Below are 26,734 nucleotides of genomic sequence, written 5' to 3'. Positions count from 1 at the left end.
GTTTGTTAATTCAGGGGTGTCCAAAGTGTGGCCCACGGCACATTCTATTTCACCTATTTGAAACTATACAGGGCTCTACATTAAAAACAAAAAATACTTACCCATGTGGAATCCTTAAGGTGAGAACTACTTGCCCGAATATGCTAATAATTCATCAGATAATAGTACTAATGAGATAATAGTACATGTGAGTGCGAAAAAGCTCCGTCGGGGAGGAGAGAGATCAGGCTCCAATAAGGCTTCCACCCGGAAAAGCAGGTAATCCGGGGAAGCATTATCCGAAATATCTGCTAGCAAACGGAGATCCCTGGAGATTGCAGCCATATTTACCGCCATTGAGAGTGGTGTGGTGACTTCCTCTTGCTGTGGCTGTTTGCAGGCATACCTAGTCGATTTTCGCACTGACATGTCGATCAACCAATAGGCGAACAGTTCAACCCACAAGACACACTTAGGACCGCCCCCTCATTTGAATAGTTTTTCCTTCTGCATTTCAAGCTGACATTGTCTGCAGCATGAAATAAATACATATGAGAGCAGAGTGCTTTCATTTATTTATTGATATGTAATTCTATTTATATATTTATTTTTGTATTTATTTCTACATTTATTTTTGTATTTATTTTTAATTTTGGAATCTTGTTTTTTATTTTTGTATTTATTTTTGCTTTTATTTATTTATTTCTGTATATATTTTTTTGTTTTTATTTCCATTTATATTTATTTTTGTGTATTTAATTTTTTGATTTTTTTTTTTCATTTTTGTTTTTATTTTCACTTTTATTTATTTATTTATTTATTATTTTGGCAGTTTTGGTCCTCCATATCTAACTGCATGTTGTGTGCTGTGCTGCATTGTCCCCCCCCCCCCCCCCCCCCCCCTCTCTCACCACCACACAGGACTCACATGTGGCTTTTGTGCAGCCAAAGTACTCCTTTGCCCCCAGCGCCGCCATTAACAAGATGGCAAGGCCTTTCTCGACAGGGGGCGCTAGTGCCGGCTCAGGACCCGTCGTTAAACCTGTTGCCTACTCACCTAAACTTAACACGCCACGCTCCCAAAGCGGCGCCGGTGTGCGGCAACCACAGAATGGGTAGGTGGAGCGACAGATAAACATGTGGTCTTGTTAAATTGATGACTGTTGATACCGCCATTTCCATCAAATGTTTTTTTTTCCTAATGGTTCCAAAAAAGTCCAAAACACAAGGAAACTTTTTAATTAATTTCCGTAATGCCTTTCACTGCCTCAATTGTTGAGTTTATTTCCAGGAATTGGTAAAAGAAATGTAGCATGAATAAGTTTTATGGGCCTTAAGGAAAGTGTGTTTTTATGTGTCCCCTCTTTGCATAGATGCTAACTCAAGCGTGGAAATCTGAAGCGAATACTAGAATGTTTTAATTAGGTAGCGTACATTGTGCCGCATACGAACAATGTGTAAATCATGCAGAAAGCATTGCACTATCTCCATGGATACGGCAATTTAGTTGCTGTAATTCGGGGGCATGGTAGTTGTACGACGTCACGTGGCGTGTTGCCATTTTCGCCAGCCGGGCTCCAACGTCCTACCGGGTCCTGCTGGGTCCTGCTGGACTCTAGATGTCTTTGAATTTTTGGTGCTAGATTATTTAAGCAGCGCCTGGCATGGATATTTGAGAATTTGTGTGGCAGAAATGCATTCACGGGCTTTAGAGCAGGGGTGGGCAAACTGCGGGGCACATTAAGCTGGTGCCTTAATTAATAATTTTTTAATGGGGACCTATTATTATAGTGATTTTTGTGCCTCTGTATTGAGTCCTGAACTCCTATAGAGAAGCTATACACAATAATCCACACAGAAAGCTTTCTAGATCTTCCAGACTCTACACCTCTTCCTGCAGTGTTTCCATGGGTTTCCTGACCTCCGTATAAATGGTCTGTGAAATTAATTCCACCACCGATCCTCCTCCAGGCATGCCTCCTACCAAGCCCATACTTCTATAATTCACACTCCCAAGCACCCCCGAGAACTTTTGGACAGCTGCCGAACCTTTTTTTTTTTTTTTTCGATTACTTACGCAAAATAAATACAGTAAGGACAGTAAGGACATCTGACTCTTCAACCTGAACATGTATCGTTGGAAAGGCATCAGACTTCAGCAACAGCAAATTTTTCTCTTGCTGGCCATCAGAAACTCCAACCACTTCAGCCTGATGCTTGCCTAAGCTAAACAAAGTTAACTATGCCTCACACCACAAAAAAAAAAAAAAAAAAAAAAAAAAAATTCCGGTAGCCATTATTCACCTGGACATGCCCATATAAGGAAGTCCACGGACTGCGTAGCGTGTACATGTCGACATATGTACACACAATGCACAAAGTAACGACTTACTGCACAATGTGGACATGCAACCACATACAATATCTATGCGCAATACCCATGCCAAAAAAAAAATTTCACCACGTCGCAAGGCATGCTGGGTAGCTTGTGGTACTCTTTCCCCCCAACATTTTGCTGTTTTCTTCTTTGTTTGTTGATTTAGGTGATGCATTAACTTTGCGCTGGTTGTGTTGTTTTTGTTTCCTTGCACCGTGAGCCAGTATGTCGATCTGTTTGATGACCACCTATATGTATGTATATATATATATATATATATAGATGGCCAAATTTTGTAGCCCAATATTATTGAAACACATTTCCTGTGTGCAAAAAGAGTCATTGAGGACAGCATCAGAGCACGAGGATCATTAGAGCGACTGCAGCACTGCAGACCGCAGTCCACTGGGCAGACGCCAAAACTATTTACATAACTCTCGAAAAAGCGTTTGCTGAGAGGCTGAGAGGATTGGAATGATGAAGGTTTTGTGCCAAATCATTATGGATCAGCGTGACAATAGGCAGGGCTGACAGGCGCACAATGGCGTCTTTCTCTCCCAGAGGCCTGTTGACAATAAAAGCATGCCTCTCGCTTAACTCGTTGCATGTTCGCTGCAGCCTGACGATGATGATGATGATGATGATGATGCTTGTGATAGCGTAAAAAAGTGTCTTATGTTCTATTCTGTGATTCTCTTCTTCTTTTCGACACAAGTGAACTCTGACCATCTTTTTGCCTATTGTCTTTCCCCCTTTCTGGTGTTGTCATTGTGCAGATGGAGATTCTTGACAAGTTAGTACATTTCCTTTTCTTTCTCGGCTTCTGGTATAAACAACATTAGGTTGGATTTGAACATAACAGTGTCTTAAATTCCTGGTCTGTAACACCAGGAAACCAGTTCATACGGGCTAGCTAACAACGCCGTTATTGGGACGCCATGCATGCTCACAGTCTGCAACGTTGGGGCAGGGTTTTTATAGGGGGGGGGGCTTCATGGTGGGCAGGGGTGGACCCCCATCACAGCACTGTTATAGTCTTATTTATTACATTCATAGTATTTCTACTACCTTCATGGTCTTATTTAATACATCCATAGTATTTCTACTACCTTCGTGATCTTATTTACTGCATCCATAGCATTTCTATTACCTTTGTGGTCTTATTTACTCAAGGTAGTAAGGGAGAAAGGTAGTAGAAAGGTAGTAGAAGGTAGTAGAAATCCATAGTATTTCTAAACAAGACTATGAAGGTAGTAGAAATCTATAGTATTTCTAAACAAGACTATGAAGGTAGTAGAAATCCATAGTATTTCTAAACAAGACTATGAAGGTAGTAGAAATCCATAGTATTTCTACTACCTTCATAGTCTTGTTTACTACATCCAAAGTATTTCTACTACCTTCATGGTCTTATTTACTACATCCATAGTATTTCTACGACCTTCATGGTCTTGTTTACTACATCCATAGTATTTCTAAACAAGACTATGAAGGTAGTAGAAATCTATAGTATTTCTAAACAAGACTATGAAGGTAGTAGAAATCCATAGTATTTCTAAACAAGACTATGAAGGTAGTAGAAATCCATAGTATTTCTACTACCTTCATAGTCTTGTTTACTACATCCAAAGTATTTCTACTACCTTCATGGTCTTATTTACTACATCCATAGTATTTCTACGACCTTCATGGTCTTGTTTACTACATCCATAGTATTTCTACTACCTTCATAGTCTTGTGTACTACATCCATAGTATTTCTACTACCTTCATGGTCTTGTTTACTACATCCATAGTATTTCTACTACCTTCATGGTCTTATTTACTACATCCATAGTATTTCTACGACCTTCATGGTCTTATTTACTACAGCCATAGTATTTCTACTTCATAGTAAACAAGACTATGAAGGTAGTAGAAATCCATATTATTTCTACTACCTTCATAGTCTTATTTACTACATCCATAGTATTTCTACTACCTTCATGGTCTTGTTTACTACATCCATAGTATTTCTACCCCATAGTAAACAAGACTATGAAGGTAGTAGAAATCCATAGTATTTCTACTACCTTCATGGTCTTATTTACTACATCCATAGTATTTCTACTACCTTCATAGTCTTATTTACTACATTCATAGTATTTCTACTACCTTCATAGTCTTGTTTACTACATCCATAGTATTGCTACTACCTTCATGGTCTTATTTACTACATCCATAGTATTTCTACTACCTTCATGGTCTTATTTACTACAGCCATAGTATTTCTACTTCATACTAAACAAGACTATGAAGGTAGTAGAAATCCATAGTATTTCTACTACCTTCATAGTCTTGTTTACTACATCCATAGTATTTCTGCTACCTTCATAGTCTTATTTACTACATCCATAGTATTTCTGCTACCTTTATGGTCTTATTTACTACATCCATAGTATTTCTACTACCTTCATGGTCTTATTTACTACATCCATAGTATTTCTACTACCTTCATGGTCTTGTTTACGACATCCATAGTATTGCTACTACCTTCATGGTCTTATTTACTACATCCATAGTATTTCTACTACCTTCACGGTCTTATTTAACTACATCCATAGTATTTGTACTACCTTTGTGGTCTTGTTTACTACATCCATAGTATTTCTACGACCTTCATGGTCTTATATACTACATCCAAAGTAGTTCTACTACCTTCATGGTCTTATTTAATACATCCATAGTATTTCTACTACTTTCATGGTCTTAATTACTACATCCATAGTATTTCTACTACCTTCATGGTCTTATTTACTACATCCATACAGATGTTTATTTATGCTTGATTACAATATCAAAAAGTAACACTTCAACCAATCTACTCTTTAGTTGTCTTTTTTCCCCTCTCCTATCACTTGTCATATTTTGGTTTGTTCCGTAGGGGTGAACCTACCTTCTATGATGATATGTACAAAGTGTCCAAGTAAGGGGCCTGTGCATGCAAGTGTAGCCATCTATGTAGTATTTGTACTTTGATCCTTTCTTGTGCCTTCTGGTAAACGCATGCTAACCTCAACTGTGTTTTTAACTAAATATATTTTTGTCCCGGCCGAGTGGTTAGCACGCAGGCCTCACAGCTAGGAGACCCGAGTTCAATTCCACCCTCGGCCATCTCTGTGTGGAGTGTGCATGTTCTGCCCGTGCATGCGTGGGTTTTCTCCGGGTACTCCGGTTTCCTCCCACATTCCAAAAACATGCTAGGTTAATTAGCGACTCCAAATTGTCCATAGGTATGAATGTGAGTGTGAATGGTTGTTTGTCTATATGTGCCCTGTGATTGGCTGGCCACCAGTCCAGGGTGTACCCCAGGGTGTAAGCAGTAGAAAATGAATGAATGAATGAATGAATATTTTTGTCGTCATTCTTTTGAAATTTGCAGTAACCTTACAGTACTAATTTAAAACTACTTTTTTATTGTGGTTGTGGTATGAAGTAGTACACAATAGCACAGGGGTGGGCAAACTTTTTGACTCGCGGGTCGCATTGATATAACAAAATTTCCGGGGGGGGGGGGGGGGGGCAGACTATATATTTTACACGTAACAGTCCACATGGTATTATTGTATCTGTAAAATTGTCATGCAATCTGCTATTATTATTTATTATTTTATATTTATATTTAAATATTTTAAAAATAATAAAATATTATAATAATTAAAATAATAATTATTATATTATTATTATGTAAAATATGCAAATATAACAATATTATTATATATAATTAATATAATAATTAGCATTAATATAATAAACATAATAATCATAATAGTTATAATAATAATATAATTATTATTATTTTAATTTGTATTATTATTATGTGCTTGTGTCTCTTTTTTCAGGAGCACTTTGTAAACAACAGACCATGTCAAACAACGAAATTGATACAACCATCAAAAGGTTGGCTCAGGCCATGATGCCAGGTTGTATGTTTAGTTTAAATGAAATACTTTTGAAAGATTGGGCGGGCCGTATTCAAACACTTGGCGGGCCGGATGTGGCCCCCGGGCCGTAGTTTGCCCACCCCTGCAATAGCACAACACCACATGTGTCAAACTCAAGACCCGGGGGGCGAAATGTGACCTGCCACATCATTTTATGTGGGCCGCAAAAGCCAGAGAATAATGTATGTCAATAATATTTTATTTTCTTGCAGTTCTTTGAGATTTTCCAAGCATTTTTTTATTATAAAAAAATAAATATTTGAACATCTGCTTGTCACCTTGACATTCTCACTTCTCATTTCAAAGTTATGCAGCAATTAGTTAGCACAAATAGAATATTCAACACATGGGCAATTGTGTATCATGATGTTATATTCATATTTCTATTCAAATTCATGTATATTGACAGTGATAAGTGGCGCTCTGAGGGCAGCCGTAACTGCGATGTGGCCCTCAATGAGAACGAGTTTGACGCCCCTGCACTACACCATAAAGCAACCACAATAAAATGACAGTCAAAACTCTGAATTATTATTTGTTTAATGAAAAACTTGACTTGGATGCTATGAGAGTGTGCCGGTGTACCTAATAATGTGGCCAGTGAGTCTGTGAGGATCCATTAGTGGTTTTCGAGATGATGACCACGTCTTATGTTAACCACGCTACACCGTGTGCTACTGGTGCTCGTGTGTATGTGTAGGCACGGCCTGAGGGTGGAGAACATGCCCTGTTTTATCCCCAACGATCGCAGCAAGAAGAGGTTGATTCAGGACACAGAGGACTGGCAACCTCGCACCGGCACCACCCAGTCCCGCTCCTTCCGCATCCTGGCCCAGCTCACAGGCACCGACTTCAGTAAGTCCGGGACCACGGACCTGGCATGTTCACGTTGTAGAATAATGACCTAATGATGAGTCCCTTCGAGTGTTAGCGTGTCCTTCAACATCATTTTATCTGTTCATGCCGCCTCACAGCTAGGAGACCAGGGTTCAATTCCACCCTCGGCCATCTCTGTGTGGAGTTTGCATGTTCTCCCCAGTGCATGCGTGGGTTTTCTCCGGGTTCTCCGGTTTCCTCCCACATTCCAAAAACATGCTAGGTTAATTAGCGACTCCAAATTGTCCATAGGTATGAATGTGAGTGTGAATGGTTGTTTGTCTATATGTGCCCTGTGATTGGCTGGCTATTACCAAAATAGTTGTCGATTAATTGGGTAATTGATTAACCTTTGATTAATCGTTGCAGCTGGAGTCGTAATACCGTTACTTTCAACACTGGTTGTCTGTTTGTGGTAAATAGTTCATAGTTTTTTTTTGTTACATTTGTTCACTTCCTGCTTTCCATAATAAGCTAAAGGGTTTTTTTTTGTTTTTTTTTTAAATAATGTATTACAATGATATAATTACAATGGTTGTTTGTCTATATGTGCCCTGTGATTGGCTGACGACCAGTCCACGGTGTACCCCGCCTCTCGCCCGAAGACAGCTGGGATAGGCTCCAGCACCCCTCTGCGGACCTCGTGTAAATAAGCGGTAGAAAATGAATGAATGATTACCAAAATAGTTGTCGATTAATTGGGTAATTGATTAACCTTTGATTAATCGTTGCAGCTGGAGTCGTAATACCGTTGCTTTCAACACTGGTTGTCTGTTTGTGGTAAATAGTTCATAGTTTTTTTTTTTGTTATATTTGTTCACTTCCTGCTTTCCATAATACAGTTTAAGGGTTTTTTTTTAGTTTTTTTTTTAAATAATGTATTACAATGGTATAATTACAATGGTTGTTTGTCTATATGTGCCCTGTGATTGGCTGACGACCAGTCCAGGGTGTACCCCGCCTCTCGCCCAAAGACAGCTGGGATAGGCTCTAGCACCCCCGCGATCCCTCGTGTAAATAAGCGTTAGAAAACGAATGAATGAATGAATGATTACCAAAATAGTTGTCGATTAATTGGGTAATTGATTAACCTTTGATTAATCGTTGCAGCTGGCGTCGTAATACCGTTACTTTCAACACTGGTTTTCTGTTTGTGGTAAATAGTTCATAGTTTTTTTTTTTGTTACATTTGTTCACTTCCTGCTTTCCATAATAAGCTTAAGGTTTTTTTTTTTTTTTTTTTTTTATTGATGCACCTCGTACCAAAATACGAGGTGATATGACATATATACAATGACATAATGGGTACCATAGTAAGTGTCAATATAGTGATATATATAGCACATCATGACTGGTTCATCTAAGTAGTGCGTATGTGTGTGTCTCCTGGATCTTCCAGTGCAGGACCCAGACGATGAAAGCATGAAGAGGGCCAGGTAAAGTCTGTAGTGTGGTTCATAGTGGTGGAGCGTAATGTCTTGTTTTGGTTTATTATGCACTTTTGTGTGTGTGTAAGAATCAGTAGAAAGAACACATTGTGTAGTTTAGCATGCATGAGGCTTTTGTGTGTGGTTTTTTTTTTTTTTTTTGCATTTCACCATCTTGCCTCTCTCTCTTCCTGTCCATCTGTGTTTCATCCTTCTCCTCCTCGTGGGCAGGGAAAAGTTCCTCACTGAGATTCAGAGCCCTCGCTATGCCCGTCTGAGGGATTGGCACCACGACAGGTCTGCTCGCGCCCTAAATATCAAATCCTGAGCGACATCGGACGTAGAGCCTGCCAGACATAGCCGCATCTCAAAGACAAGGAAGATAGCCGACCATCGAGTTGCGGATCGCTTTACAACGCACAGAAGTCGGGGGTTAAAAAGAAACCAAAACTAGAAGTAACTTAGCCAAGATGACAAAACATCAAGTGGAACGTTGCATACTGAGCCAAAGTGTTAAGATCAGTGTACCACTGATCTGGAGCCCTAGTTTCGATTGCTTGGGGGGGGGGGGAGAACTAGCGTGGAGGCAGTCTCAGCAGTGGGGGAACACCTTTCTGTTTGTTATTCCACTTTGATTCTTTCTCACGCTCTTCTTACTTCTCATTTCTGATCCTGCCATCTTGTCTCCAAACATTACAACCCGAATCATCAAGCTGTACGTGACTTTTATTCTTCTTTGCTGTCATGAATACAACACATCTGACAAAAAAAAAAAGATTCTCTTGCCTCTCTGTTTTTCTTGTGTACTTCTTTTCTTTTTCTTTTCTTCACCTTGGCGTTGAGCAACAATAAGAGAAGCCTGCTGAGCTCACCTTGCACATGCAGGTTCGAGTTCATAAGGTGTCTGCTCACACCCAATGAATGTATTGCCTCATAGAGAAAACAGCTGTGCAATTGGTCATAAAACCAAAGTAACTTATGTGATACTTTGAAATAAGAGTCGTACTTCTGTGTGTGTTGCTATAAATGTGCTCCCTGGTGGGGGGACAGAAAGTGACATCAGGATTCGGTGTTGAGTTTTAGCCTGGCGTGGGTTACTGTGTTTTTTTATATGGGGATGAATGTGCCCACGCTGCACGGCGGTGGAGGGGTTAGCACGCATGCCTCACAGCGACGAGACCCGAGTTCTATTCCAGCCTCGGCCGTCTCTGTGCGTGGGTTTTCTACGGGTACTCCGGTTTCCTCCCACATTCCAAAAAACATGCTAGGTTAATTAGCGACTCCAAATTGTCCATAGGTATGAATGTGAGTGTGAATGGTTGTTGGAAACCTTGATTGACACATATATGGTAATGGTTTTATTTCATTTGAACATGCATCAGATTACAATTGAATGCATCACATAATCAGTTCACAGTTCCACATGTCCAAAAGGAGAAGGAAGAAGCAAAGCTTATTAAATCCTACCCCTCCATCTGGTACTTTTACAATCAGTAACTGTTACATTTGTTCACTTCCTGCTTTCCATAATACAGTTTAAGGTTTTTTATTTATTTTTTTTAAATAATGTATTATAATGGTATAATTATAATGGTTGGTTGTCTATATGTGCCCTGTGATTGGCTGACGACCAGTCCAGGGTGTACCCCGCCTCTTGCCCGAAGACAGCTGGGATAGGCTCTAGCACCCCCGCGACCCTCGTGTAAATAAGCGTTAGAAAACGAATGAATGAATGATTACCAAAATAGTTGTCGATTAATTGGGTAAAAACCTTTGATTAATCATTGGCAAAAAGCCAAAAAGTTACCACTTCCACACAATATAAGAGGAGAACTCATTCATTCATTTTCTACCGCTTATCCTCACGAGGGTCACGGGGGGTGCTGGAGCCTATCCTAGCTGTCTTCTACACCCTGAACTGGTCGCCAGCCAATCACAGGGCACATATAGACAAACAACCATTCACACTCACATTCATACCTACATACAATTTGGAGTCGCTAATTAACCTAGCATGTTTTTGGAATGTGGGAGGAAACCGGAGTACCCGGAGAAAACCCACGCATGCAAACTCCACACAGAGATAGCCGAGGGTGGAATTGAACCCTGGTCTCCTAGCTGTGAGGTCTGCGTGCTAACCACTCGACCAGGTTAAAATATGTCTCAGTAATAATGAATTTCAATTCACAATATACAGTAAGTAAGTAAGGAAGGAAATAATAGAGAAATTAAACAGGCAGCCTCTTTCTGTCACGTTCATGTTTGTGTCAACCTTTTGTATGAAGGATGACATGTGGCTTCCTGGTCTGTCAAAAAATAAATAAATACAGAAACTAGAGCTTTTTCTTTCTCGCCGTGATTTTGCTCCTCAGTGCTCTTGTCGACACTTCCCTCTGGGGGGAATACAAAAATAAGAACAACAGAGGTGGATGTGAAATCACAGGCGTAAAGAATGAACTGCAAATGTCAAGGTGTCCATGGCTTGTTACTGTGCGGTGTGCAATTGTGCACCTGCATCTCCCTAAGCTTGGTGGAGGTGGAGCGGGGAGTGATTGGTTGGATGTTGAAAGCGGTGAAAATGTCAAGAAAACATGCTCCGGGCCGCTCCGGGTGGGAATAGACGTGATGGAGGATGTAGTCTGATTTGCACCTGTAACCTTCAGCAGGCAAACAGCAGCAAACATCTCAGAGGAGCCGCTGCGTCTTGTCTGTTGTCCAAATGAGAGCATCTTCATTGGGTCCAATAAAGGTGGAGGGCGGCTGACCCTGAATCTGCATGTCAAGGTCAATTTAAACTGCTTTTCTTGTCTCCTTCATTTAACCTGGGCCACAAGAGAGCAGTCTTAATTGTGTTTTGTGGGATTTATTATTACGGGCTTGCATTACTGAGCAAGCCCATATTGTTATTCCTTGTGATGTTTAGCTATTATAATATCTTAATCTTCCCATTTTTGCGCGCGTAATGCGGCCAAACCGCAAGAAGGACCCCCACACATGTTACACCGCCGGAATCCTGACGCTCAGGACTACAGCGGTATTTATTTTTTGGAACGTTTTGTGTAACCATGGCGACGCTATTCACCAAAACGTTCAAAAATGGGCCACTAGATTAGATACACCTGTTCTATTTTTAGAACAGCCACATTCCAGGGAAAACGAGAATTTGCAGACTTTTCACAGCCTTGTAGCTCAGCCATACGGCCACGTAGAAACGTGATTGACGGCTCATTTTTGAGATAAACTTCTCAACTCTCCCTGTGGCTAAATGCTAATTGCTAGCATGTTAGCATTTAAGCTAATTTACTCATGTCTAAAGGCAAATACACACATGGCATGATGTAGGAAGGTTATAGGACAACCTTGGCACTTTCTAAACTTGAGGCCCTCTTGCTAGGTGCTAGCATGATGACTGTTAGCATGTTAGCATTTTAGCTAATTTACTCATTTCTAAAGGCAAATAGACACATGGCATGATGTAGGAAGGTTATAGGACAACCTTGGCAATTTCTATACTTGAGGCCCTCTTGCTAGGTGCTAGCATGATGACTGTTAGCATGTTAGCATTTAAGCTAATTTACTCATGTCTAAAGGCAAATACATGGCATGATGTAGGAAGGTTATAGGACAACCTTGGCACTTTCTAAACTTAAGGCCCTCTTGCTAGGTGCTAGCATGATGACTGTTAGCATGTTAGCATTTAAGCGAATTTACTCATTTCTAAAGGCAAATAGACACATGGCATGATGTGGGGACACTATGGGACTGCATCAACCTTTTCGGTACTTGAGGCTGTCTTGCTAGGTGCTAGCACGGTAGCCGTTGGCGCACCGGGCCCGAGGTTCACAGCACAGGTGGCAAGCCCATCAAAATTTCCACGGGAATTTTCTAGTGACCCATTATTATTCTGAGTATGCTGTATGGAAACACTATTGTTATGCGTTTGGACGCATAATTGGTTTAATTGACAGGCGTGCAGCATGTGATGCGACGCAGATACAGTACATGAAGCGAGGCAGCAAAGAGCAAAGTTGATTCAGGGTAATACATTTCTTCTTTTTCCTTTGCAAATGAGCAATAATTTCATCATCTCTCAGTGGCTGATTGTAGCTGGCACTGTTGATGTTGTAAACATGATAGGCGCTTAAGGCGCTGTTATATTTTTTTATTTTTTTTTCCCAGGATGAGACATCTCCAGAGCCTTGCTGTCTTTGCTAAAAGTTGTACCCCTCCCCCCCTCCACTCATCTTAGATGTGGTTTGAAGATTTTCTGCATTTAGTGACGCTTGCTGCGGGTAACAAAACTTTTATATGCAGATGCAAGCCCTCGTTTTTACGCAGCTGCACACACACACACACACAGGCTTCAAGACAAACTTCTCTGCATTGGAATTTTGACAGACTGTGGTTGCTGAATTGTTATGTTCAGGTGCTGGTGTTGCCATCATCATCATTATTTCAAATAGTTGGAATTTTGTCAAACTGAAGCACAACCCTGCATTATGTTGGTTTTAGTTGGCCGGGTCTAATTTTGCTGAACTAACCGTTATCATTGTGTCCTTGCACAGCAAGTCACATAAGGACTGCAATCTATTTGTGGCAGAGGTAGCGAACCATTCTATTAAAAAAAAAATTCCCACTGATATTTTAGAGCAGGGGTCTCAAACTCAATTTACTTGGGGGCCACTGGAGCTAGGGTCTGGGTGAGACTGGGCCCGCATCAGGTTTAAAAAAAAAAAAACAAAAAAAATAAACCACATTTATTAAAAACAGAAAAATATACAAAATGGTTCCAATTTTCTACAATAAAAGCTCTGATAAAACATTCCACTGTTCTCAAATATCTTAATTTTTATTTTTCTGCACAAAATAAGATGAAAAATAAATAAATCAAGAATAAAGAAAATCAATCAATCAGTAATAAATAAATATAATAATAATAATAAAACGGCAAAAAATAAAAACTTAAGAAACCACATATAGTTGGTGGGTAGACAAATTATTTTTTTCAGATTAAAATGAACAAAGAATTATTAGAGCCCTGTAGACATGACAAAACACGACTATAGTCACATTTATACTCTTTTTATTTACAACATATTGCGCAACTGCAGAGTCTTGAGACACATGCTAACTCGCAAACTAGAGAGCTAGCGACCTAAACGGTAGCCTCCAAGTTATTTCCTTTAAACTTAAATAGCCAAAAACTTACCACTTCCACACGGATAGGGAGGATAACTATTAACAGTTATTTAACCTTTAACATGAACATTAATACCATACAGCATCCATATCAAACTTGCGCGGGCCGCACTAACATTAAACTTTCATATCAAGGCGGGGGCCTCAAACTAACATTCAAAATATTCTAATGCATTTTGGCCAGATACCAAAGCCCGATGATTAGCGGATAATGCGGTAGCCTACACGGGTCATTGAGAGGTCAAGAATTAAAGATGAGGAGTACAGTGCAAAACCAGGCAGCACCAAAAGTCACATTAATGGTAAGACGGCGTGTATTTGTTATTGTTTAGCCGAGGTCATACGTTTGGAGAATTATTATATTCTGAAATTGTTGATCTTGCTTAGAAATGCATATACTGTGTTGTATTTGGTGTTTTATGTCTTTATGGCTTTTATGTCTCTCTTAGCCTAAAAAGGTTCTCATCCCCTGACCTATGGCGTTGGATAGTGAGGGGGGTCCAGTAAGACCAGAAAAAAGTCACTAGATTTTTTGCTAGTTATGATGCCATGGCGGCACGGCAGTCAAGTGGTTAGCGTGCAGACCTCACAGCTAGGAGGACCAGGGTTCGATTCCACCCTCGGCCATCTCTGTGTGGAGTTTGCATGTTCTCCCTGTGGGTTTTCTCCGGGTACTCCGGTTTCCTCCCACATTCCAAAAAACATGCTAGGTTAATTAGCGACTCCAAATTGTCCATAGGTATGAATGTGAGTGTGAATGGTTGTTTGTCCATATGTGCCCTGTGATTGGCTGGCCACCAGTCCAGGGCCCGAAGCGGTAGAAAATGAATGAATGAATGAATGAATGATGCCATCTACTGTACATACAAGTAGTGCAAAATGTATCTGTGGTGGTCCAAATGTATTCGTAACAGGCCACAAATAAATAAATGACTGTATGGGATGATGATCCACATATAGCCAGGAATCCACAGGTCTTAGGTCTTAGCTACCCCTCAATAGGAACGATATTGTACAGGGTGTGCCCAATTTCCATACGTAGGAAATATAATCATTCACTGTTTTTATTTATATAATGTGCTATATACGATTAGCATTGTTTTGAAAACACATCATGTTTTCCACTGTTGATGAACTATTCATTGTTACTGAGTGCTGTGTGGGTTTTTTTCTAATGAGTCATCTTCTCCCCAACAGCCTTGAGCCAAGTCCATCACCTGCCAAGGCCCAGACAGCCAATAAACCAGATGGTGAGTTTGTGCTCCTGCTGATGCGTTCAAGCAGCGTGCAGGATGTGATAATACGTTTTTATTATGTATCCATACATGAGGATCAACAACAAATCCATTTTGCGTTCAAGTGCCAGATTAGATATATGGAGAGAGGGTGTATATATTCACCCCCCCCAACATATAACTGAAAGTATCCAAAGTCACAGCCCACCCTCCCCCAAAACGCAGGATCCAAGACTGCATCTGCCTCGGCTCCTTCCTCCCGACCCCCGTGGGTGACGGACCCAAGTTTTGCGGATCGCTTCCACCCGGACAAGACGAGCACGGTGGTGACACGTCACCAGCAGCCAGTTCAGCCGACGCCCATGGAGAACCGCAGCTCCATCCTTCAGGCGGCGCAGCAGGCTCCCGAAGGCAGCGGGAGGACCCCCGTGTGCGGCGCCTGCAACAAAATCATCAGGTGAGGCAGTCGATACGTGAAGAACATAATTGACAAAAAAAAAAAAGAAAAAAAATAATGTCATTTTGGGCGGCACGGCGGTCGAGTGTTTAGCGTGCAGACCTCACAGCTAGGAGACCAGGGTTCAATTCCATCCTCGGCCATCTCTGTGTGGAGTTTGCATGTTCTCCCCGTGCATGCGTGGGTTTTCTCCGGGTACTCCGGTTTCCTCCCACATTCCAAAAACATGCTAGGTTAATTAGCGACTCCAAATTGTCCATAAGTATGAATGTGAGTGTGAATGGTTGTTTGTCGAAATGTGCCCTGTGATTGTCCAAAACCACAAGTCCAAAAGGAGTAGGAAGAAGCAAAGCTTATTAAATCCTACCCCTCCATCTGGTACTTTTACAATCAGTAACTGTTACATTTGATCACTTCCTGCTTTCCATAATACAGTTTAAGGTTTTTTTTAAAATAATGTATTATAATGGTATAATTATAATGGTTGTTTGTCTATATGTGCCCTGTGATTGTCCAAAACCACATGTCCAAAAGGAGTAGGAAGAAGCAAAGCTTATTAAATCCTACCCCTCCATCTGGTACTTTTACAATCAGTAACTGTTACATTTGTTCACTTCCTGCTTTCCATAATACAGTTTTTTTTTTAAATAATGTATTATAATGGTATAATTATAATGGTTGTTTGTCTATATGTGCCCTGTGATTGGCTGGCGACCAGTCCAGCGTGTACCCCGCCTCTCGCCCGAAGACAGCTGGGATAGGCTCTAGCACCCCCGCGACCCTCGTGTAAATAAGCGTTAGAAAACGAATGAATGAATGAATGATTACCAAAATAGTTGTCGATTAATTGGGTAATTTATTAACCTTTGATTAATCGTTGGCAAAAATCCAAAAAGTTACCACTTCCACACAATATAAGAGGAGAACTCATTCATTCATTCATTCATTTTCTACCGCTTATCCTCACGAGGGTCACGGGGGGTGCTGGAGCCTATCCTAGCTGTCTTCTACACCCTGGATTGGTCGCCAGCCAATCACAATTGAAAATATAGGACGTAAAAATAAAGACCTTTCTGTATTTCCGTGTTTGGTTTCCAGCTGCACATTTAAGTGTTTCCTGTTATATTCTTCAGGGGTCGCTACCTGGTGGCCCTGGGACGTTCTTGGCACCCTGAAGAGTTCACGTGTTCACAGTGCAAGTCGGTCCTGGACGAAGGCGGCTTCTTCGAGGAGAGAGGTTCCGTCTTCTGCACCAAGTGCCACGATAACCGCTACGCGCCGAACTGTGCAAAGTGCAAAAAGAAGATCACTGGGGTAAGACGAGAACACAAAGCTGTGTGGTTCTAAACTAAAGAGAGCTGCTCTTTTTTTTAAAGAGGACGCATGCTGCCGCTGAGGTGACAATAAAACATTTACAAGTTTTTTTTTTTTTTTGTGCCTCGTCAGGAAATCATGCACGCCCTGAAGATGACCTACCACGTTCAGTGTTTCAAGTGTGCAGCCTGCAAGACTCCTATTAGGAACCAAGCCTTCTACATGGAGGAGGGAGAACCTTACTGCGAGAGAGGTGATCATGACCACAGCGCCTTCTCCGTCAAAGCTCAGCAGCCTGACTAGAAAAAAGAACATTACGACAGAAACTTAAAGAACATGAGCTAATATCCATGCATCCATTTTCTGATGACTTAAAAGAAAACATGGATGTCCTGTTTTAATGTCCGTCTCAATGATTCAGCCTTGTTGTCAAAACCACTAAAGTGGACTTCAACTGTCAAATAACTACTGTATGTGGAGGTCAGTTGCTCTTTTGAAATACATAAGGCGATGAGTACCTCTAAAAATATGGAGGACCAAAACTGTCAAAATAATATATAAATAAATAAATAAAAGTGAAAATAAAAACAAAAATGAAAAAAAAATCAAAAAATTAAATACACAAAAATAAATATAAATGGAAATAAAAACAAAAATAAAAAAATATATATACATAAATACATAAATAAAAGCAAAAATAAATACAAAAATAAAAAACAAGATTCAAAAATTAAAAATAAATACAAAAATAAATGTAGAAATAAATACAAAAATAAATATATGAATAGAATTACATATCAATAAATAAAACAGTTTTGTATTTAAAAAAAAATGTATTTAGTTTTGCTTTTATTTATTTATCTATTTTTTTATTTTTGTTTTTATTTCCATTTATATTATTTTTTTTGTATTTAATTTTTTTATTTTCACTTTTATTTATTTATTTATTATTATTTTGGCAGTTTTGGTCCTCCATATAAAAAAGGTTGAATAAACCTCCTTAGATTGTGAAAGTCCGCCTACCACTTTCTCTTTTTTTTTCTTTTCAGATTACGAGAAGATGTTTGGCACCAAATGTCACGGTTGCGACTTTAAGATCGATGCCGGGGATCGCTTTCTGGAAGCTTTGGGCTACAGCTGGCACGATACGTGCTTTGTCTGCGCTGTAAGTCGGAGCATTTTCCTCTCAGTAAATACGCTCACTGGGTACCCCAGGGTACCCCAGGGTACCCCAGGAATACCAATATGAGGCCTGTATTATATGAAATACAACAATGTTCACTTTTGATGCGCTTGACAGCGTGTTTCATTTTGTCGGATAAAGGACAGTATTTCCTTATATTGTTGCCCGGGGGGGTTTAATTATTCAGCTAGAGAGAGTATCAAGGTTATGGCATATATTAGGGAGTGGCTGTTAACATTCATTGGTATGCTGTGGAACCTCCAAACTAGTTGACTTCCAAGTTGTTCAAAGTTTTCCTGATAAGAAATAATCTAAAGTAATATAAAGTGTCGCCGTCATTAAACTGTTATTAACTGTATGCGGTTGATTTTCAATTATTTGTACTGATCACGCCCTTTCCTATGTCCTGATACATGCCATTTCCTGTTCTATGGTTATCATCACATTTTTCAATTTGGCCATCACTTCTTAATTAACACAGTGAACAAAAACAAAATAATAAATATAATATGCAAAGGGGCTGCACGGTGGATGAGTGGTTAGGACACAGGCCTCACAGCTAGGAGACCCGAGTTCAATTCCACCCTCTGCCATCTCTGTGTGGAGTTTGCATGTTCACTCCGTGCATTTTTGTGGGTTTTCTCCGGTTTCCTCCCACATTCCAAAAACATGCTAGGTTAATTAGCGACTCCAAATTGTCCATAGGTATGAATGTGAGTGTGAATGGTTGTTTGTCTATATGTGCCCTGTGATTGGCTGGTGAGGATAAGCGGTAGAAAATGAATGAATGAATAATATGCAAAGGTCTTTGTTTGGCAGCTAACTAATTATCCATATATGAATTTTCATAATGGCGGCACGGCGGTCGAGTGGTTAGCGCGCAGACCTCACAGCTAGGAGACCAGGGTTCAATTCCACCCTCGGCCATCTCTGTGTGGAGTTTGCATGTTCACCCCGTGGGTTTTCTCCAGGTACTCTGGTTTCCACCCACATTCCAAAAACATGCTAGGTTAATTAGCGACTCCAAATTGTCCATAGGTATGAATGAGAGTGTGAATGGTTGTTTGTCTATATGTGCCCTGTGATTGGCTGGTGACCAGTCCAGAGTGTACCCCACCTCTCGCCTGAAGACAGCTGGGATAGGCTCCAGCACCCCCACGACCCTCGTGAGGAAAAAGCGGTAGAAAATGAATGAATGAATGTCATTTACAGTCAGGTGAACATTTGAGTCAATGGAATTGTCCAGGTGTACCTAATGTTGTGGTGTTGGACTTGTGTACAAGAGCAACATGATCATTTTTTTCACCCCCCCCTCTTGTCTGTGTGCTTGCTTTCATGTGTAAAGCTGTGTCAGATCAACCTGGAGGGGAAGACTTTCTACTCCAAGAAGGATAAGCCTCTCTGCAAAGGACATGCCTTCGCCCCCGTGTGAGACATGGAGCTCCACGGCATCAAGAGGAGGGAAAAAAAAAAACCGCCTCCCTGCATCCTGCTCTTTCCTCGGTGGGCCTGCAGCAGCATCACTCCTTTTGCTCTTCTCCTCCTCCTCTGTCAGACACAGCCTGTTTTAGTTTGGATGTTAGAAGCTTAACACTGCCGCGCATGATCTCCACATCATGACATCGTTTACGTTACACGTGTCACACTAGACTCGTCCACTTTGAGGTCCACCCAGTGTGTTCGGTGTAGGCGCCATTCAAGTCTCCAATAATCTGATGTTGAACTTCCACTACAACAACAAATCCTAATGATGCTTTGGTTTAAAGACAATATTCCAAATTATCCCAAAGTTAGTTTCGAATAAATAAACGTTTTATATTCCTTTTCTTAATCTCATCCTGCATTTATTCCTTTTTTTTTTTAAATTTCCAGGCTCATGTTGAATATGTATTTATATTGCTTCAGAGTATATGTGTTTTTAAATAACTGCTGGAATTATTGAATAAAGTTATCATTATTGATGTGATATTACCACAGGAAGCTGTTTGTCTAACTAGGGGGGACCTATGGCTCGCGAGCCATATGTTGCTATTTTTATGTCTGCATCCGGGTCTCACACGTTTCTTAACAGAATACATTTAAATTAAAATGTTACAGAAATAATCGTGTTAGAAAAACGTTCAGAATATAAATCATTATCATGTATTCTAATCCAACATGTGTCCATTTTTCTATTAGCATTAGCCGTCCTTTTGGTAGTTTCCGGTCAGGCGCCAATCCAGGATTATCATTGGCTAACGTGGTAGCGTCACGAGAGGAGCACTTGGCGCCTAGCTAGCACAAAGCTAGCACAAACACTTGAAAAAGACGGCAAAAGGGAAGATAAAGAATAGCGTACATGTTACGTATGCGTCTAACTATCCAGCGGGGACAGCCGGAAGAAGGTATGAAGACGTACCTTCCAAAGTGTAAGCTTGCCAGCATTAAACTACATGGACTGGACTTCGGCTAGCTTTGCTCCTACTTTAGCAATAGCGAGGAACGGGATACCATTCACGGGTGGTGAATTCATGCTTGATGCGGCGAATTAACTTTTTGACGACTTTTCGGGTAAGGACGAGCTAATCAAACAAAGGGCCTCAACAAGAACGATCATGGCGAGTCAAGTGAAGCCTCCACTTCTGCAAAGAAGCTTATAACCAGACTGCAAGTCCACACAGCACAACAAACCTCCTTAAAGGTAAGAAATATTGTATTTATTGAGTCACTTCAGTATAACAACATTATTAAAAAGTATAAATGCAGATTATTGTTAGTCTTGCGTAGAAATGCATGTATTCATTTGTATTCAGTTATGTTTTCCCTGCCATGTCAGGTTAATTGGCGACTTCATAGGTCCAAAGGTATGAATGTGAGTGTGAATGGTTGTTTGTCTATATGTAGCCCGTGATTGGCTGGTGACCAGTCCAGGGTGTACCCCGCCTCTCGCCCGAAGTCAGCTGGGATAGGCTCCAGCACCTACTGAGGATAAGCGGCATGGACTTGTATTAAGTGTCAAAAGATGGCTTTATAGAAATAATTTGAAAAAAAATGTCTTTAATGGTTCTCTTAGCCAAAAAGGTTCCAGACAAAGTATTAATTGTTACTATTTTATACTCGGACTTGGCAGCATTTGTCTACTTTACGAGAAAGTCATTAATTTATGGGGGAAAAAAAGTAAAAATGCATGTAAAATCATGCATTTATGATACAAATCTTAAAATTAACAAGAAAGTTGCAAATTTATGAGAAAAAAAATCTGAAATTTACAAGAAAAAGTCAAATTTACACAAAAAATTAAATGTTACAAGAAAGTTGTAAATTTATGAAGAAATATTTGCGAAAAAAAGAAATTACGAGAAAGTAATTTGAGACAATTTCTGAATATTATGAGACTAAAGTGCTATAATTATGAGGAAAGTTATAAATTCATGAGAAATAATTAATACATCCATCCATTTTTTGTACCGCTTATCCATTTGTGACAAAAAAATAAATATTACTTTTCAATTTATGACAAAAAAGTTGGAATATTACAAATCTAAAGCCCTAAAATTATGAGAAAAAGTTGCACACTTGTAAGACTGTAGTTGAAGTAATAAATTAATGAGAAAAAAAAGTCGTAAATTTATGAGATAAAGTTGACAGGAAAAATCTTACATTTACAAGGAAAGAAATGGTAAATATGAGAAAATTTATGTCAAATTTTTTTGTCAATTTATGAGACAAAAAGTTGGAATATTACGAGAAAAAAGTCCTAAAATGATCAGAAAAGCAATCCCTCTTATAACTGAATCCGCCATCTTACTTTGCCATGAGTTGTTTCTTGAATCAAATAGTTTCCCGCCTGAGTCAAGCAAAATGGAAGCAAAGAAAGTGCCAGCATTTTGTTAAAGAAAGAGACAAACACAAATGACATGACAATACAGGAAGTTGGTGTTGGAGAGGAAGGTGTTGATCTCGCAGCCACATTGTGTCTTTGAGTCACGTCTTCAGTGAAGGTAAAAGTAACCTCCAATGTTCATTTAGCCCTTTCCATTCATCACTTTTATATTATATTATCTTTATATATTATTCATATTTATATTATATTCATGTAAAGACATAAAATATGTGTTTGGTGTTCACATTTTTGAGAGTCATTCACTGAGGACATCAAATACTTTCAGTTCCGGTTACCATTTTGTTAGCAAGCTAATGATGCTAACAAGGACATTTGTGATAAAAAAAATACATTATAAATGAATAAATAATGTTTCTTTGCGAGCATGCTCATTCATATGATGTTAAATCAGTGGTGTAGGTTTAGATTTGTAACATGTTGTATATTTATATATCAAGCTTGTAGCTAGCTAGCTAAGCGTATGTGCCTCAAGCAGGAAGTGTGATAGCGGATAAGGGAAAACAGACCTATAACAATATGATCTGTGTGTACTAATTTGTGTGTACTAATGTACTGATTTCATTCTGAATTACTATGTCAGCAACCTTATGAGTAACTATATGTGTCTATCCGTGTATCTATGGATGCCTGTCACCATAGCAACAGTTGCAGCAAGTAAAACCCCTAGTCGTGGAATTAACAATATATAATTTATTTACAGAGATTTCAGGTTCAATTACTATACATACCTTTCTGAAATGTCATAGATCGATATATATATTACATAAGGCCAAGTAAATACTTGAAAGCACTTAGAAACGAATTTCCAAAATTCTACCCACAAATCCATTATTGTCCAAAAAAGTACAGAAAATGTCCTTTCGCTCGACTGTTTTCCTTTGCACAAAAGTCTTGACAACAATATACATTGACAATAAGGAACACAAAAAGTAAAAAAAAAAGAAACATAATAAAATAACAAAAAGAGGGATTATACAATTGCATAAGCGCAGTGGCATGTAATAAGTACAGCATTTTTGACTTGCAGAAAGGCAAGGAACATTGACTCAAAAAGAGAAACAATTCACAAGTACACGCGTCGTATTTGGAGAAAACAAGAGCTACAGGTCATGTATGCGCACACACACACTCTCGTCTTGGACTCAACACACACCTTGACTTTGACTAGTGAGCCATACAAAATGTACAGTTGTCATGTGAGCAAACGTTGCACACGCGAGATGACATGAAGATCCGGGGGGGCAGCTGGTGACTTACGTTGTTACCGAGATGCGTTTACACAACACATCCTAAACACACACACACGGACTGTACAACTGCCATGGTTCCATGTAACAATGGCGACGAGTGTTCCTCACCGTCCCGGCGCAGTATGGAAATGTACTGAACGTGCGCGCAACGATAAAAATGAACCTCCCTAATTTTGGCCTTAACACTGCAGAAAGTCTTCACTGCTAGATCGCCAAACAACAGTTAAATAGGCAAACACGTCACGGCTTAGACTCGACAAATTCTGCGCAACTTAAGTGTTTTTTTTTCTTTCTTCCCCTTTTTAAATTCTCGATATCTGACTTCATATTAAAATATAATTTACATTTCTTTACAAAGTGATCAAACGTACACACACAGACGACATAACGGCTCGAACAAACGGTACAAGTCAGCAACACAAAGATGTTGATGCTCGCCGCACATAAAAGAGGAATTAAAACTTTGGTTACCAATTTTGGCTCACACACACATTAACTTGTATGCAAAGTGGCAGCACGCGGCTGCGATACAAAACCTTTTATATTACATGTGAGAGCGTGTGTGTGTGTGTGTGTGTGTGATCCTTCGCCACGTTTATTTGGTGAGAGAAAGGGTTTCAACCGACGGTTAAAAAGTAATATTTTGGTATAATGGCATCTCTGCTTCCAGTGTTGGGGAAAACTCTTAACATGTGAATGCTAATAATGTACGTATATTAGGGCCACACTAAAAAGATAGCAACATTAAGAATTATGAGGAATGAAGGTGAAATATTAAACAATAAGAATTTTCACAATGCAAAAATTTTTTTTTATATCAACTACAAAAAGTAGGGATGTCCGATAGTAGTTTTTTTTGCCGTAAATCGATATGCCGATATCAGCCAATAACCATATCTCTAGATCACATGTGGTGGAATTAACTTTTTTTTAATATAATTTTTCGTGATCTGGAAAAAAATCTGATACCGATATTGTATTTTTATACCGGTACCGCTAATTATCGGGCATTCTTTAATAAAAAGTCAAAACAGAAATACAAGAAAGCAAAAAAAACTTTTTTTGATTCTTTTATAATTTTGCCCCCCCTCCCGATATTAGCCAATAACCATATCTCCAGATCACATGTGGTGGAATTAACTTTTTTTTTTTAAATATCCGTTTTCATGTATTTTTATGCTAATATCAGTCTGTCTGTACCGCTAATTATCGGGCATTCTTAATAAAAAGTCAAAACAGAAATATAAGAAAGCAAAAAAAAATTTTTTGGATTCTTTTATAATTTTGACCCCCCCCCCCCCATATCAGCCAATAAGCATATCTCCAGATCACATGTGGTGGAATTAACTATTTTTTAATATCGTTTTTCATCATCTGGAAAAAAAAAATCTGATACCGATATTGTATTTTTATGCTAATATCAGGCGGTACCGCTAATTATCGGGCATTCTTTAATAAAAAGTCAAAACAGAAATACAAGAAAGCAAAAAAATTTTTTTTGATTCTTTTATAATTTTGACCCCCCCCAATATCAGCCAAAAAACATATCTCCAGATCACATGTGGTGGAATGAACTTTTTTTTAATATCAGTTTTCATGATCTAAAAAAAAATCTGATACTGATATTGTATTTTTATGCTAATATCAGGTGGTACCGCTAATTATCGGGCATTCTTTAATAAAAAGTCAAAACAGAAATACAAGAAAGCAAAAAAAAATTTTTGATTCTTTTATAATTTTGACCCCCCCCCCCCATATCAGCCAATAACCATATCTCCAGATCACATGTGGTGGAATGAACTTTTTTTTTTAATATCAGTTTTCATGATCTAAAAAAAAATCTGATACCGATATTGTATTGTTATGCTAATATCAGGCGGTACCGCTAATTATCGGGCATCCTTAATAAAAAGTCAAAACAGAAATACAAGAAAGCGAAAAACATTTTTTTGATTCTTTTATAATTTTGATTATATTACCAGCCAATAATGGTGGAATGAACTTTTTTTTTAATATCGGTTTTCATGATCTGGAAAAAAATCCGATACCGATATTGTATTTTTATGCTAATATCAGGCGGTACCGCTAATAAAACCCTTAATAAAAAGTCAGAAAAAAATACAAGAAAGCAAAAAAAAATTTGGGGATTCTTTTATAATTTTGCCCCCCCCCCCCCCCCCCCCCCCTCGTGTGATAATGTGACTATAGTCTTGCCTTTTGAGCGTGGCCCTAATACTTGTAGGTTATCAAGGAGATTTATGATGCCGCATTAAAAACGAATCATCCTCGTTCCACAGCACATGGAAACATAAAAGTACATTCCAAAAATCGTGACAATCATTAAAGAAGCTCCGGTGTGTCCGATTGTGACGGGGTTCCTGGCACATCGGCCATCTTGTTTGAGTGAGGGGGGGTGTCTTCTTTTAAGGAGACGGGATCTCTTCACACCTTTAGAGATGTCACATGCTACCCTGAGGAGGAGGAGACACAACAAACTATGGCTGAACTTGGGGGGATTGAAGCTGTGGATCCTCTCTTTGTGGGGTATCTAACATCTTAATGCAGTGGGTGTATGGATGTTGAGTGGGTGTGCTACATGAATGGAAGTGTATGTGCTGCAGGATGAATGCATTCAGAGGACACGCGGTGCCTCTTATGTGTTTGATGCCTTGCACGTGGAACGTACTTAAAGACATGAGTCAGTCAACCCTCAGAGGAACAAACGTATGGATTTAGGAACTGTGATGTTACATTCAGCAGAGGAGAAGGTTCAAAAGCACACAGTAAGAGACGTTACATGTAGACACTGAAGGGGGGAGTGACGGGTGGAGTGGGGGGGGGGGGGCGCTCTTATGAACGTGCCTGTTGCCTCCTGCTTAAAATGAATGGTGTCATTTTTCAGTGGAATTCAACGACTGGCTGTTGGTGATTTGGGATGAGATATGACGCTCCTTTTCATAAGTGCTACATAAGGCATGACATCACGGATGTGGGAATCAGACCGGCGAACGGAATTCGACTTGCAGGTATATGATTGTGTCACTTTTTTTTTTTTTTTTTAATGTTCAAATGCATCCTCAGTCCATGTGAATGAAAACCAGCTCACACGGTCCCTTCCGTTTTCTCTCCACTTCCTCTCTTGGCCTGTTAGCACTCGCCATCTGACACCAGGAAAATCATGGCTTCCTGTTTCCCGATGTCGGCCATGACGGCAGCCAGCTGGTTGATGTTTCCGCTGTGGAAATGTAGCGCCTCCCACAGGTCCAAGATGGCCGAGGTTGGGCTGGATTTCGACGCAAAGAAACTCATATGTCTGTAAGTAAACACAAAGCAAAATGGACTTTTGAATGTTACTTCATATTATTTTTATGCATGTAGTTACCATGTTTGTCCTCGTTGTCGATACCTATGTATAAATACTAGGTAACCTCCAATTTATTCTAAACTTAATTGTTTTAAAGGGCGTGGGTAGAACAAAGTAAGAAGCTAGAAATGTACCACTTCCACACGGAATAGGAGAAGAACTATTTAGAACTACGTGTATTATCAAGTATTACTTGATAATAGTATTA

The 26,734-nt window shown here is 39.5% G+C and overlaps 3 protein-coding genes and 1 long non-coding RNA gene across 9 annotated transcripts in view; 2 read left to right on the top strand and 2 right to left on the bottom strand.

Annotated features, from left to right (window-relative positions):
• The window catches only part of pdlim7 (PDZ and LIM domain 7), a 45,680-nt gene extending 25,685 nt beyond the window's left edge, over positions 1 to 19,995 (top strand). For all 3 annotated transcript variants that reach the window (XM_058063409.1, XM_058063410.1, XM_058063411.1), the window contains 7 exons: positions 901 to 1,094; positions 15,038 to 15,090; positions 15,301 to 15,532; positions 16,666 to 16,846; positions 16,979 to 17,099; positions 17,896 to 18,011; positions 19,375 to 19,995. In XM_058063409.1, the coding sequence (XP_057919392.1) occupies positions 901 to 1,094; positions 15,038 to 15,090; positions 15,301 to 15,532; positions 16,666 to 16,846; positions 16,979 to 17,099; positions 17,896 to 18,011; positions 19,375 to 19,461 (984 nt within the window). In that variant the 3' untranslated portion in view covers positions 19,462 to 19,995. The remainder of the gene's footprint in view (positions 1 to 900; positions 1,095 to 15,037; positions 15,091 to 15,300; positions 15,533 to 16,665; positions 16,847 to 16,978; positions 17,100 to 17,895; positions 18,012 to 19,374) is intronic.
• LOC131110362 (PDZ and LIM domain protein 7-like) lies at positions 6,097 to 10,324 on the top strand. Its single transcript, XM_058063417.1, has 3 exons — positions 6,097 to 7,193; positions 8,614 to 8,650; positions 8,873 to 10,324. The coding sequence occupies exons 1-3, from the start codon at positions 6,989 to 6,991 to the stop codon at positions 8,967 to 8,969; spliced, it is 339 nt and encodes a 112-aa protein (XP_057919400.1). The 5' UTR covers positions 6,097 to 6,988; the 3' UTR covers positions 8,970 to 10,324.
• Positions 15,246 to 20,522, bottom strand: LOC131110364 (uncharacterized). Its single transcript, XR_009120875.1, has 4 exons — positions 20,428 to 20,522; positions 17,009 to 17,145; positions 16,676 to 16,815; positions 15,246 to 15,514 (listed from the first exon to the last, which is right to left on the bottom strand). It is a non-coding gene; the product is annotated as an uncharacterized LOC131110364 (long non-coding RNA).
• Positions 20,523 to 25,348: 4,826 nt separating this feature from the next.
• Positions 25,349 to 26,734, bottom strand: part of unc5a (unc-5 netrin receptor A) — a 226,806-nt gene continuing 225,420 nt past the window's right edge. For all 4 annotated transcript variants that reach the window (XM_058063405.1, XM_058063406.1, XM_058063407.1 and 1 more), the window contains one exon: positions 25,349 to 26,475. In XM_058063405.1, coding sequence (XP_057919388.1) covers positions 26,310 to 26,475 — 166 coding nt within the window. In that variant the 3' untranslated portion in view covers positions 25,349 to 26,309. The remainder of the gene's footprint in view (positions 26,476 to 26,734) is intronic.

The sequence above is a fragment of the Doryrhamphus excisus genome, chromosome 23 (genome assembly GCF_030265055.1).
Source record: "Doryrhamphus excisus isolate RoL2022-K1 chromosome 23, RoL_Dexc_1.0, whole genome shotgun sequence".
Classification (NCBI taxonomy): Eukaryota; Metazoa; Chordata; class Actinopteri; order Syngnathiformes; family Syngnathidae; genus Doryrhamphus; species Doryrhamphus excisus.
The sequence above is the reverse complement of the archived record's forward strand: the minus strand, read 5'-3'. Positions and strand labels throughout refer to the sequence as shown.